Source organism: Emys orbicularis, chromosome 8, assembly GCF_028017835.1.
Source record: "Emys orbicularis isolate rEmyOrb1 chromosome 8, rEmyOrb1.hap1, whole genome shotgun sequence".
Taxonomy (NCBI): domain Eukaryota; kingdom Metazoa; phylum Chordata; order Testudines; family Emydidae; genus Emys; species Emys orbicularis.
In genome coordinates, this window is record NC_088690.1 from 2502839 (window position 1) to 2517707 (window position 14869).

The window sequence follows — 14869 nt, forward strand, 5'->3', positions numbered from 1 at the left end:
TTCCTTGTTCTATTTTGGGGGAATGTTTTGTTTCTGACCAAACGAAATTAACAGGTTTGTCCCTGAAAACCCTTGCCCCCAAATTGGGAAGGCGGGGGAAGGAAAACACCTGTTTAATTTGCAACTGGAGAAAGTCAAATGGCTGTGCGCTTTTTGTGTTGTTTTGTTTCTAATCTAAACCTTGACACACCTCCTTGGAGGGTTTTTTTGGGGGGGGTTAAATTGGGGGTTTGCGGGGGATGAAAATGTGAACGATAAAGCAAATAGTCAAATTCACAACATTCAGGGAAGTCCACGCTGAATATATATATTTATATTTTGCAAGGAGCGGATCTTGAGGCAAAGAGTACACAAACAAACAAAAACCAAGCCCCGAATTGTACTTTGGAGAGGTGTGTCTGTCTGTGGTTTTGGAGCGATGGGAGGAATATTCCCTAATAATCGCAGGTCGGATCAGAGCGTTAATGTAAAAAGCCCCTGGTTAATTTCTGTTGGGAGTTTCCCCCCCTCACTTTCCCCCTTGTAAGCCCCAGTGCGTGTTTGCCGCCCTGGGCGCTTGACAAACTAAAGCCTTCTTCGCCCTTGCGAATTCTCCTTTGGATTTTCAATTTAATTTTGAAAAACTGCGGTGTATGTGGGGGCGGGAGGGCGTGGTGGAGGACCAATCTTTTTATTTATTTTTTTAAAATCCCCTTCTTCCTCCAGCTGCTGTTTTTGCTCGTTTGCCGCCTGCTGATCGTGTTGGTAGCGGGACTAAATTTTTGCAAGAAGTTTGTAGCAAAACAAAATCAGGGGCAGCCTCTTCCCTAGCGAGGAGAAACGAGGCGACATTGTTTCTGCATTAAGGCAGCCGCTCGAACCTGATGGGGTGATTTCTGGTCCCTAATGCCTTAAAATTGCACCGATCCTTTTCCGTTTCCAACCGAATCTGCCTCCTCTACTCGGTGGCATGGCCCTCAGATTTTTGTTCTAAACCGGTTTTCATACCAGCTGCTCCTGCGGGTGCCTGAAATTGGCATATTTTGCACATATTAAAAAATGAACTGTTTTTCCTTTGTATCTTAATCCACTGAAGAGATTTCTTCTGTGTTGGCTTTCTAGCTTGCATTTGTTTTATTTTTTTTACGAGGAAATCCAGTTTAGTTCAAATATATAATCCATTTGAGCACTTAAATCCCCAAACAGCTGGCATTATTTTGTTTTATAATCATTGGCTTTTCTACACAGGACATATTTATAAATTCCTACTTGACATTTATGGGGGAAAAACTTTAATGTAAATGTATGATATGATTTTAAAAAAAATCTGTCCTAATTTCCTCTCTGTTTTTGCTAAGGTTTCTAAGCTTCTTAAATAGTGTGCTAATTAATTATTTTAAGAAGTTTGTTCCTGGAAGAAGAAAAATGTTAATTTGTCCCTTTATTTTAATTCCTGGTGTTTGGAAATGGTTGAGAGATCACAAAAATGCAACCTGTTGTAATAAACAAAGTGGTGTGTTTTATTTATTTTAATTGATATCAGAGAAATGATTTGTTGATTGAAACTCTTAATGCTTTAAGATATGCACGTTTTTTATTCTTTCTTTCCATGCTGATTAGCAAAGAGGTTTTTATGCTTATAACAGTGGTCAGCTCTATTTTCTCCACTCACACAATGTTTGTGATGCCTGCTAAATCCAACCCGTCATAGATTGACTGACTTTTTGTCTGTCTTTCTCTTTACCTAATTCAAACCAGTGTTACAATCTTTTATAAACAGAGGAATCGGACTTGAGCTAGAGATTACTGATAAGAAGTTGTTCCTTGGTGAGATATTTTTTAACGGATCAAAGTTAAGGCTGTTGATTCAATTTGTCTTGGTTTTGGCATATTTAACCTTGCAATTAGTAACATATAGTATGCTGGCAATTTGTATACACCTTAAACAAAGTGTCTTTACAAAATTCTTGTATATCAGAGCAATCATTTAAAAAAAATGTAAAATCACAATATTTTTTGGTCTGTCCATTTTACCTCGATGCCTGGTAGACAGTTTATGTAGCTTCGTAGATTGATCTCTACCCCCTGCTCCCTCCACTCCTTGTTTAGTTAATTCAACAAAGACTTTTTGCAATCTGTTTGGAGTTTGTCTGATGCCGTGGAAAAGTAGCTGCTGATTTATTTGGTTGCTTTTCGATTTCTGTCTCCAGCCCGTCTTTTTTCCTCCTTTCAGTGGGGATGTCAGCTGTTATTACTTCCTATTGATCCCTTTGCAAAGTGAGAAGTGAACTAAAATTAATGTCAATTCCACTGCTCAGATCAATAGCTGGAGTTATTTTAATCTGGATTTGCACGGGGTGCTAAATTAAAAAAAATCAGCATAGAGGCAGAAAAGTAACAGTTACTTACTTTGCCTTGTGCCCACTACCTTACAGTCGCCCAAATGGTCCATCAAGCTGATTATCCTGCAATCCATATTTTTTTAATTAAGAAGGTCAGTTAGTTTTCTTATTTTGGGTTCTGTATTTAAACCCATGACATTTTGACATTGGGAGTGTATTAACTATAGATTTTCATAATGACTGGTCCGCCGCAGTCTCATCTGTACATGTTGCTAATGGGGGGAGAGAGAGAGAGACAGAGAGAGCGAGCGAAAAGGGAAGTGGGAGTTTAAAAAAAAATTAAATTTGGCTGGGTGAGATATTGTAATGTGTTGATTTATTCCCGGCATAATGAAGTTTGCAAACGAATAAGGCGGCCGGAGTGATTCACAATATCCTACAGGAGTGTCAAGTGTTGCGGCCAGAATACTAATTTATGAAATACATTGAATGTCGTGAGGTGATGGAACAAGTAAAAATAGAAAAAGAGGCAAAGAGCTGCAATAGTGCTGCTCTTTTTTTTTTTTTTTGGAAACCATATTTTCCAATGATCTCTTAGCCCCACTTACATATTAACGATTGTTCATTTCCGTGTGAGTGCTTATTTATTTGTATATGCGTGTTAATTTTTTTTATAGCAGCCTGAAAAAAACCCCAGTAACCCAAAATTCACTAGTGGATGCAGTTTTGTGCTCGTGTTTTTGTGTGTGTGTATGTGTGTTGATCAGCTTTCCTGAAAGCAGCAAAACAAGCGTGTCCAGGCTTTCTGTGCTTTTACACGCTGCCCTTGGCATCTCTCTCTCCCTCTCCATGGCTAGAACTTGACAGGAAAGTTATTTAAAATTTGGAAGAGAGCAAACCTGTTAATGTGAGATACATAATCTGGTAATTTAGCAATGATGTCTATAAGGAAGAATGCCAAATGAGGAAGCCGAGAGATGATGTCCACTCATCTTTACAATTAATAACAGTCACTGAAGCGTTTGGGAACAGGATGGGAGAAAGGAAATGTTATCATTGGACTACATTAAAGTCACAGACTGGATTTCATACAGTTTGTTAACCTAGGCTCCCTCATTCATGGAATACAAAAGGCACTCCATTAGGAAGAGACTCTTTCAGTAAGTTTTATTTGAGATGTTTGACCCTCTGGATTTAAGAGAGACAATTTGTAACAGCTTTTTATTATTATATGATTTTCTTAGCCCTTTGAGCTCTGGCAGGCTAGTATATTGTTTCAAAGTTATAGTTCTTGTATTTTAAGACAGGTCTTGGGGCCTGAATGGTAGGCAGCGGAACCTTAAAAGAAAAGGCACTAGGCTGATCGGGAAAGAAAATAACAAACCAAACCATTAAATCAGAAAGCGCAGAGAGATACAGAAGGAAGGATTTTTCTGCCTCTTGTTCCAAGGGGGTTTGTGGCTGGGCGAATGGATCTGGCTGAGCTAGGAGGCTCAGCAAAATGCAAGCCAGAAATTTTGTTAACATTTTCCTCTAAATGTTAATGGCACATACAGAGCAGTTTACAAATCTACTTAAGAGCTAGTGCATTAGGAACTAAAATTACTGATCCGTTCTCCGCTGTCCCCGACCCGAAAGGCAGACATTTGCAGAGATCACATGGCAGAGGCACCCATTATGATTTTAAATATTGTCAGAGACGCCAGGCATTTTATTGATGAAGTCTCTGCTCCTTTAAAAAAAAAAGAAAGAAAGTGTGTGTACACTGTGTGTGTGTTATATGATTATGTAAAATGTATACCTGCATATGTGCATGTACCTACACATACATAATGTGTGAGAAAAATAGACACATATTACACACATTCCTTATGCATCATAGGCAGTATAAACAACTGTATAAATGTTTATTTCTGTTCATGTAATTATGTTCAATAGATACGATATGTTTTACATATATTGAATTGTGATGATCAGTTGAGGGGAATGTCTCTTAATTTTAGACCACACCGAGATTATTGACATGTGGGGATATTTATATTACAAATAAATCCTTTATACTAATGCCTTTGGTAGGATTTTTCCCTCTGTCATGTGGAGTGGGCCAAAGTTGGTTCCACCCGTGTGTGAAGTTGTCTGTTAATTTTCGTGAATGAGAACATGGGCGCGTTGCTGGGCAGTTGGTTCTAACGCATGTGGCCTTCCCACTGCATGGAGTGTCCAGAAGAAGCAAGTGCAGAAGCCTCACCACTTGTGTTTTCTCTTCCCTTCTGTTTCTCTGCAGCTTTGGGACGGCGATGATGCCTCAGTGATCTCCCTGCTCCAAAACCAGGCCTCGCTTGACCTTCCTTCCAGGGAAGATTGTTCCCCTTGTGACCCTGCTGAGGAAAGAGACTCCGATGGACTTACACCGGGCAGCCTTCAAGATGGAAAACTCATCCTATCTTCCCAACCCGCTGGCATCTCCGGCCCTGATGGTTCTCGCCTCCACTGCTGAAGCCAGCCGGGACGCTTCCATCCCCTGTCAGCAGCCAAGACCCTTTGGAGTCCCGGTATCAGTGGATAAGGACGTGCACATCCCCTTTACCAATGGCTCGTATACTTTTGCCTCCATGTATCACCGGCAAGGTGGGGTACCAGGAGCATTCGCGAACCGTGACTTTCCCCCATCCTTGCTGCACCTCCACCCCCAATTTGCACCCCCCAACTTGGACTGCACGCCAATAAGTATGTTGAACCACAGTGGCGTTGGGGCTTTCCGCCCCTTTGCCTCCACTGAAGACAGGGAGAGCTACCAGTCGGCCTTTACGCCGGCCAAACGCCTGAAAAACTGCCACGACACGGACTCGCCCCACCTGCGCTTCTCGGACGCGGACGGCAAGGAGTATGAGTTTGGAACCCAGCTCCCTTCCAGCTCCCCGGGCTCCCTCAAAGTCGATGACACGGGGAAAAAGATCTTTGCGGTCTCTGGCCTCATTTCTGACCGGGAGACCTCGTCCAGTCCCGAAGACCGAAACGACAGATGTAAGTACCTCCGTTACCCCTCTCGGCTTTACTTCGCTGCGCCTCGTTGAGATGCTCAACAGGTGCGTCGTTTTGTCGTGCTGCGGTTCCTGCTGAATGTCCTTTCCTTCGCGCTGAGTTACATGATAAAATGGTGCCTTGTTTTTCTTAAATGGACATTGATGGATTTCACGGTAAGGTGTATTGGAAGGAAACCCATTTTCAAATGCACCTGTGGGAGAGACACCGTTCTCTCTGCTTGAAACTGGGGCTGCTAAGCACGGAAAGATGGCCGTGCCTCAAAGCAGAGAGATATACTCTGGTGTGTGTGCGTGTGTGTGTATACACAGAAGGGTGCATCTGTAGTATACAACTAGAACTTTTTCAGGGAGCTTATCAGTTAAAACTGCACACACTGTTCCCTTTGATATTTTTCCTCTGCCCTCTTCCTCACACGCTCAGTTCTTGTACCTAGGATATCAGCCTTCATGCTTTGCTCCTCAGAACAGGACAAAGTTCCCTTATGCGGTATTTCACGGAATAGTATTTTGGGCACTCAAGCTCTTTCCTAGAGACATAAAGCTGATTACGCTCGTATGGCTCAATAAGTGACCCCCCAAATAGGCTGTGTACTTTCTCTGGAGCCCCCCTTTGCATGACCACTGGAAAGGCAATCTGTCCCTTCAAGGATCAGCAATTGAAACCTGTCTAACGTACGCTACTGTAACAACTCCCTGTTCTTCAGTCACCTTTTCCCGCGCAGTATCTCTGCTGGAGGAGGGCAGGCTACCCCAGTCCCCTCCTCGCATGAAAAGCTGAACCATTCGGTGGGGGAACACCATTCTGGGGAGCTGTCTCGGGAGAACAGGGCCTGCAGTCCCCGACTTCAGAGCAATAAGATGTGGCAACATTTAGCTGGAGAGATCTCCTTTAAACACAAACGCTTAGTTCAGATGCCAAAGTGGTTTTGTTTTCACATGGACCCCTTTGTACATTCTTGTGGATTTTCTTCTTTTAAAAAAAATATTATTATTTTGCAAAGAAAACTGCAGCCCAGCTCCCTCGCTGCCCTTCAGATACGATTTTTCTTCTTCCCTTTATGATGCCGAGGAGAGTAATAGAGACGTTGTGGCTCTCTCTCCCCTGTCGGCACTGCTTCCTCAGGCTGTCTCCTTGAATTAGGCACTGTGTTAACTTACCAGCACTAAAAGGTATCTGCCTACACCCAGCGTACTTTTTCAATAAAAGTCATCATAAAATCAACCTGCCTTGTAAATCCATCGCTCTTTGGTTTTGAAATATGCTGCCAGTGTGTCTTTTATGTCAGTGTTTGCAAGTGTGGGACGATTCCCACTGAAGACAGAAGCCTTGTGCTTCTCACAGCACAAATGTGATCTCTCTTTTCCCCCTATATTACTTTCTGTGCATTAGAACTGCTTTCCTTGTTCCGTGTCTCCTCATCAGTGTTGTTAATATGTAGGCACAACTGTTGTAGGTGGGGGCAGAGCTTTCATTTTGGGGGAGGGAAGGAAGGTGGGGTCACAATATCTAAAGATACCCTGTGTTGATGTTTTATGGATCTCTCCCCATTATCAATATAACCTGGATGTGGAAATGAAGCTTGCTCAAATGAATACTTTGGGAGATAACGGCGGAAGAGCAGGTCTGCTAGCAAAATGAATTTAAAGCGCATCAGTTGCTGTGTATCTTGCAAGCAAAATCCTGTCCGATAGCTGATTTAAAGGAGTAAATCTGTGAAATGAATTAGACCACATGTAGCACAGCAGTGGACAGAACAGCAGACACAGGCACATGCTCCTGTGTGGAAGGGATAAATCTTGTCTTCACCAAGACTGTGTGCTCTATGTGGGCGCTGTACTCCTGAAAAATAAATAAGTACTTCACAGAGGAGTAAGGCTGCTAACGGAATGCACGCCAATGCATTGGCTTCCCCACGCCCACTGGGAATGATTAGACAGCGGGATTATAACGAGAGAGGCAGAAGAACAACTTTGCAAGTTGCTTCAAAAACTTGTGAACATGTGAAAAGTTTCTCCCCCTTTCCTTAGAAGAGAAATAGAAACTGGTTAAAGTGATTAGCCTTTGCACCAGGGCAAAATGAATGCAGGCATCACAACCAGCGGGACAGATTGCTGACCAAAATATTAGAGAGAAACTGGTTTTATTTTTCTTTCTAATGACTGGATTAATTTTAACTCTCCTGGCTTTTAAAATTTGTTTTAATATCACCCCAGGTTTTAGACACAATTGCTAACATAACCATTTATAACACTGCCTGCATACACTTTGGATGCATATTAGCACAACATCCATTCATGTTTTATTAATCTTAAAGTTATAAAATAAGTACTGGGACAATTTAAGGTAAATTTGACCTTTCCTCCTTCCCATCGTATTTAGCTGTTGCACCAAAGAGCATGTTTTCTATGTATGTCAGAATCTTAAATACGTTACCACAGTGGGGTTATTTACTGTGGGGATGGGATTTTAAAAATGTGTCTTAATTATCTTTATATGGCAGTTTTTAGAAAGGAAAAACTTGAGGGATGACACGGCTGACTGGCTGCACCACAGAACCTGTCATGTTCTGAGACGTACATACATATTTGCAGGGTTCTTTATGCTTGTACGCAAAAATATATTTCAGGGCCTTTAAAATTTCTCCTCATTGACCCTCAGGAAGTTCCTTGGGTTCCTTGTGTGAATAATGTACATAACCCTTTGGGAAAGAAGGATCGTAGTGTAGGGTCCATTGCAGGGAAAGGGTTCTGTGGACAAACTTCTAAGCAAAAGTGGATAGACGGGCGTAATGAAGTTCCAGCAGATCAGCAAAGTCTTTATGTATTCAGTAGAGGCTCTTCAGAATTGCAGGATTCAATTGTTTATTTGTATTTTTCAAAATCCTGAAAGGGATTAGACCATGCGATGGGTGAATGACTTCATTGCATTACACACGTCCCTTGTACCATCACAAACAAACATTTTCAAATGGTTTTAAAATATTTTTACACTGTTCTAACTTTAGAGATGATTTTCTGAGAAATTTCCCTTTTTTAAAAAAAAGGAACCCAAAAACATATATAATAGTATGTCAAGCCATAAATGTATAGTATCACAGCCGGAGCCAACTCTATGCAGAACTGCATCCATATGCAGCTAGAGATACTGTGTGTGTGTGTGTGTGTGTGTGTGTGCGTGCGCACGTACTCTTACGACCACATTCTCATTCTAATTACATCACTATGATCAGGATCTGGCCCCCTTGATGCATGTATGTGGGCTAGGAGAGATCACATATTTCTCAGAGAGAACCACTGTTTTATTTTTAAGTCAGGAGGTTGCTTTCAAATTCTGTGTGTATGTTGGAGCCCCGGGTCAGACTGCTAATGAATTATCGAGGCATGGATGGAGCGTGTTTGTGTTAATAGTCATTTTGTAAATCTGTTAGAGTTTTTTTGTGTTTGGGCAAGTTGCCTGTGACTGTCGGCTGCTGCTCTCGGGATGTCGAGAGAGGCTGTGCGTGCCATAGGAAGCGCGTATAAAAGACATACTCCATCCAGGGAGGAGATGTAACTGTTTGTTTAGACACATGCTTTGGACAGGGCCGTTCTGTTTAGATGCTCGCTGGGAAAGATAATGATATTTATAGAACAGTTTAGGCGCTTCTTGTACAGTGTGTGTTACAGACACTGACAAACACATTTCATGGGGCTCTTTAAATATATGTATCTTCATTAATGTAGGTTTCCAGCAGCAGTGGAAGTAAATGCTACGTTCCCCTGCGTGATAGACATCTATAATCCTCCTGTGAAAATGATCTCCAGTTTTATTCTGGGCTTTCTAATAAAAAATTGTCACGATTGCTCCTTGCAAACACCATGGCATCGCCCCCCTCCAGCAGAGCGAGCCGGCAGGGAACATCCACGCCGGAGCCTGGCTGGCTTGGCAAGATCTCTCTGCCTGTTGCGGCGCAGAGCTTCCCGTATAGCCTCCCCAGAAATGACTGTCTCCACCGCACCTTGAGATGCTTCCAAACACTCCACAGTCCGCATTTCAAGACCGCAACAGCAACCTTTTTTTGGTGATCGTTCACTTATTCTTTATAATGTGTTTTCTTTGCTATATTGTGGAGAAGCATGGTCTCGAGGTAGTGAACTCTAGTGAACATGAGTCAGGAGACCAGGGTTCTTGTCTTCCAGCTCTGCCACTGACTCTCCTTGTGCCTCAGTTTTGACATCTGTAACATGATAATACCGAACTGCTGACGTTGTTCTAAGAAGTAATTAATGGTAGTTAATTTGCCAGTATTTTGAGATCTTTGCTCCTCTCCAGCGACTTTCAGCCAAAGTAGTGATGGTATTTATTCATATTATTTTTACTGTTACATTAAAATAAATAAAAAAATAACCTTGATTATTGGGACGCTGTCAATTTGATCAAGGTCCCGTTTCTCCTCCCTGCGATTATAGTTGTGCCTCAGTATGGAAGGGAGGTTCTCATTCCAATTTAGGATTATTATTTTTTTTGAAATCTCTAAATTGTAGTTAGTTCGAGCTTCTTAAACTAATGATTTAATATTTACAAAGTGCTGTGAAAATGTAAATATCTGTTTAGGTGCTACGCATGACTTCTATTACCAGAGTTTTCATTTCTGAATAATTGTTCAAAATGGAACAAAGATGGCCTTTAGAACAGGTCTCAAGCCTAAATCCAGGAGTTCACAATGTGATCTCCCCTCTTAGGGCATGTGCCTGTCTGTGTTTGTGTTTACATAGTAGGACCTACACTAATTGGTGAGTTTTGTGTAGAAGGGTGTGGATGGAGGGGGTGTCTCCTCTTTGAATTATTCTATGGCACAGCAGTGGATTTGAGGGGGAATATTCGCTGCTGTTCCTACGCTAATCACCACTTTCCAGGTAGGTTAGAATAGGGACCTAAAACAATGTTGTTAATAATCATCCATGACCAGGTGAGATTGAGTGCTTAATACAGCTCATGAAATAATACAATAAAACAAGTGAAACAATTACATTTCCTGTGTGTGTGTGTGTGTGTGTGTGTAGATATAGAGAAGGCCACATTTCTATCTCTGTTACACCAGTGAAAATGCAGTGAATTCAGTGGAGTTACTCTGGATTTTCCACTGGGTAGGATGCAGGTCAGAACCTGGCCCTGCGTTGGCCGCGGGAGTATACAGCAATCTCCTTCTTTTTGTTTTTTTGGCAACAACCTTTCTGTGCCCTCGGCAAACTGTTGCCGAGACTCCTTTTCATGCTGTTTGGTTTAATTGTCTTGTTGGGATAAAGAAATGTTTGAACAGCTAAAGTGGGGAAGGGCTGGCTGGGAGCAGCCCCTGCCGGCTGCAGGGCCATCTGGCCTGGCTAGGATCCGTCGGTCTCCAGTTTATATTTCTCTTTCTGTTATTCGGGGCTATCTCGTGCACTTGGAATGTCTAATCACCATGGTGAGAAAGCGGACACTGCTGCCTCTTCCAAACCCTCCCCCCCCCCGCTTCCCTTGCCATCAATTGTCATGCAGAACCGATCCAAGTGACCGTTTTACTGGCTGCCATCATTTGCCGTCTTCGCCTGGCTCTGGGCAGAAGGATGGCTTTTAATTGATCATTTGGGTGGGAGGGCCGGGGCTGTTTTCTCCTCCAAAATGTTTCCCCACACAGCCTCTGCCACCCGGCCATATTTCCTGTGAGCTCAGAAAAGCTAGCAATTTCTTGTGCCCTGGTCTTCCTTTCGGCCGTCTGATAGCTGGCTTATGTGGCACTCCAAAGGGCTTATGACAGCAGCTCTGTGAGCTCTGAGCAAAATGTAAATGACATATTTATTTGTCTACAACTGCAGAAATGGGCACACATACAGTAAATATTGATCATCCTCTTTTGCTGTGTGTGTGTGTGTATATGCATGTGTATTTATTATACAGTTACAGGACAAACTCTGAATCTCACTGGTTAATTGGCAAACCAAATGTTTCTAAAAAAACCCAACAACAACAAAAAAACCCTGGTGGCCAAATCCTGCTTCTCAACAAATATTATATCCGAGGCTGAGTTGGACTGAAGTCTCATTAATAAGATTTAGCTGCTTTCACAGAATTATACAAAGGAAGGGGAAGGCTGATCTTGTGGTTAAAGCATTGAATTGGGTGTCAGAAGTCCCCAGACGTGCGGTGATCTTGGGCAAGTCTCTGACCTCAGTTTCCCCATCTCTAAAATGGGGATAATACCTCTCAGCAGCTTGTACAGTGCTTTGAGATCCCCTGATAAAAGGCACTATGTGTTGTTGTTATTAATATAGTACGGTTAGAATATTATGTACTAATATTATCCATTACAGCTAAACTTCAGTAATTAAAGGCAATGGCCAAAGCGCACTTAATGAGTCAGTATCCCTGATAGTTAAAACATTGATCTATTATTTTATTTGCTAACTTGCAGAATTTAGGAATTAGCAGTGGAGTTTCCTACTTGTTCTGCATCGACAGTGTAAGGAATTAGTAGGGTTCTGCTCTGTGTGTGCGTGTAAGTGTGAGAGACCGAAAAAAGAAAGAATAAGTATTTTTGCCTTCATTATTTTTTTTTCTCTCAGCTTTGCTGGTCTCAGAAACTTTTCTGGGCATTTCTTGGATATTAACTGTCTTGAGGGATAAGAAAATTCTCAGACGTGCAGACTAACAGAAGTCCAAGGGCCCGATCCTGCTCCCTAAGGTTGAAAGCCTACAACGGATGGGGTATATTTAACGTCTGGGAGTTTCTGGAACTCTTCCTGGGAGAAATTTTCTGAGGCTGTCTTTGAGCTGATTGGTGCCCCTTGGTTGGGTTGGTTGGTTGATGTCTTTTGGACACATCACATCAGAACAGCAAAATTAATTTTTTTCCTCCTTCATTCGCCTCTCAGGGAAGCTGGAAAATGGTAGAATTACGTTTTATACTAGATTTTATGATTCACCTCCCATCCTTATTTGGTTAATATCTGTAGGAATAAAATGTATTCTGTGTATGCTTGTATAATACTTGATTAAGGTAAATAACCGCCATCTAAAATCTGCCTAACCCTAATCTGCATAAAGAGCACGGTGTATGAGTATCTGTATAGAGAACACATTATACCCATCTGTATACTATTAGTCTATTTTTATTGAGGATTTCTGAGGGCAAAGTTTTCTTTTAATACTTGTGCATCAACAAAAACCAGACACTGAAAGCGAACTGTAACAATTTTTATCCAGCAATTCATGTCACTAACGGTCATCCTCCATGTCTATTTGTTTGATAGCCTATGAATTTTTCCACTCTCTCTTCTTCAAGAGAGAACAGCAGATTTGGGGACTTTTGAGGACATTTTGCTGCTGTGCAGAGGAAATGAAATTCTTTCTAAAAATATATTTCTAATTGGGATACCAACTCCTGTAATGTGAGAGTATATCCTTATGCAATGCCCCCCTGAAAAGGGCATATATCTGTTTTTCTGGATTTATATGTCTGGTCTGTCTCCCCTCTCTGTGTGTATCTGTCACTGTATGTACATGAAGCTCTATTGACATGTGATAAGCATGGTATATCATGTTTGTATATATCAGCATGTGATCTGTAGACCTTCCAATTAACTAACAGGAATAATTTACTGATATGAGTTGGATTACCGCCCCCCGACCCACTTCCGAGTGGTGAAGTATTTTACTGCTGTATGGGTCAAATCTTGCAGTCCTTATTTAGGGCTCAATCCTGCAGTACCGTACCCACAGGAATTGACCTACTGGGTGATGTTCTCCTTTTACTTACACTGGTGTAAATCAGGAATGATGCCATTAAGGTCAATTTGATTTACAACGGTGCAAAACTGGTTTGAGAGGAGAATCTGGCTCATTGGCTTCTGTAGGATTTTCCAGGTCAGGGAGGACTAAATGCGTAAGGCTTTGCAGGGTCTAGTCCTTTGAAGTCCTATCTGCATCTGTCATCTTGTGTGTGTGGTGGTGGTTTTTTGTTTTTCCTCTTTAAAACATTGATTGTGGTTTTGTAAACCAGTCATTCTCCAAAGATCAGGGTAACGCTCTCCGCTCCTGCAACTGGTTGCAGTCATTTTGTACTGCAGCAATGCACTGAGCTACAGGAAAGGGGAAAAGTAGGGTTGGGAAAGGGTGGGATAAAGAAAGATTTTGTGTTCTAAGTGCTGGTAGCTCAGAGGAAAAAGGAGAGAGTCTCTTGCTGTCCATGTTTCTTGTCTCTTTCATTAGGTTGAAACGATTCTTAGAGTTAAAGTTTGGGGACAGCATCATGGTATTTTTCATAATTTTAGGACACTATTAAAATCACTTTTGTTTAAATGCCCTCTGTCCTCTGTTTCTGGAAACTTGAAACGGAAATCTGCTTTCTTACCAGCATCTCTTCCGTCCACTGCACAAATATACTTTATTCTTGTGGGTTGCCTGTGAGTGTTCGCTTTATGGTATATATTCATTTTCATGAGAGAAAATAAAGACACTAAAACCTTTCTTTTGGAGGGAAAATATAAAAACTTATACAAGGGTTTTGTACAGATGCAAAAGACATTACCCGTTTGTCTGTTTGTCTGCTTGTGGTATCATAGATCCTTATGAGCTTGTTCTTGTCAGAAGACCAAAACCAAAGTTCTAGATTTGCAAAGACATGCTGGTGTAACCCTGCTGGCTTGCTGAGTTGTTGCTGATTTACACTGCTGGAAAGGAAAGAGGTCAGGCCAGCAATACGCTTCAGCTACACGCACGACCTTACTTTAATCTGTGGTTTCACAGGTATGGCAGGGCTGCCGCAGAATGAGTGTGCCCTTCAGAGTTCTCTCTTGAAAAATTAAGCAAAAAGTGATTGGACATCAATTAGTAGGAAAACAATGCATTTATGGGACAAAGGCTGATTGTAGCATCGACTGCCAGCAGCACCAGGTCTTGTAAATAGAATGAGAAGTCGATCAGGAAACTTGAAATGAGCAGATTGTTACATTTCAGTTTGTTGGACTTTTCAGTGTGAATCATTTTGATTCTGATCAATAAAATTTAACTTCTCTGTGTGTGTGTGTCTCTCTCTCTCCCCCAAACCAATCCTCCTTAAAAATGACTCTCCATTTTGGTACTTTTTTTTTTTTATTTCACCCATCTCTAAAACCCACAGCTCAAATGCTGTTTGGCATGTGAAATTGTCTGACCTGCAAAATCCTCTGCTATAGGGAGCCACAAGATAGACCTTCAGCAAAGAGGCTGTTTGGACAGTAACACCGGTGTAAGGCGCGTCTGGGAACTAGACTATTCCTCTGTCCTCACCTTTACATTTTAAAAGTGTTTTTAGAAGGCTCTCTCGAAGTCCTAGGTTGGTGGCTCAGAGGGTGGGGTTGTAATGCCGGGCGTAACACCTTTTGCAAGTCACGTCTCCTCTCTGTGCCTCTTTTCTATTTACATTGCAAGGTCTTTGGGGCAGGGACTGTCTCGCCGGGTGGGTGGGGCTGTTCTACAAACAATATACAACACAAATATTCCACGAG

General features: G+C 41.9%; 1 protein-coding gene across 2 annotated transcripts in view; it reads left to right on the forward strand.

The window, feature by feature from the left end:
* Positions 1 to 4720: 4720 nt before the first annotated feature.
* The window catches only part of RNF220 (ring finger protein 220), a 320215-nt gene continuing 310066 nt past the window's right edge, over positions 4721 to 14869 (forward strand). For both annotated transcript variants that reach the window (XM_065409164.1, XM_065409165.1), the window contains exon 1: positions 4721 to 5345. In XM_065409164.1, the coding sequence (XP_065265236.1) occupies positions 4721 to 5345 (625 nt within the window). The remainder of the gene's footprint in view (positions 5346 to 14869) is intronic.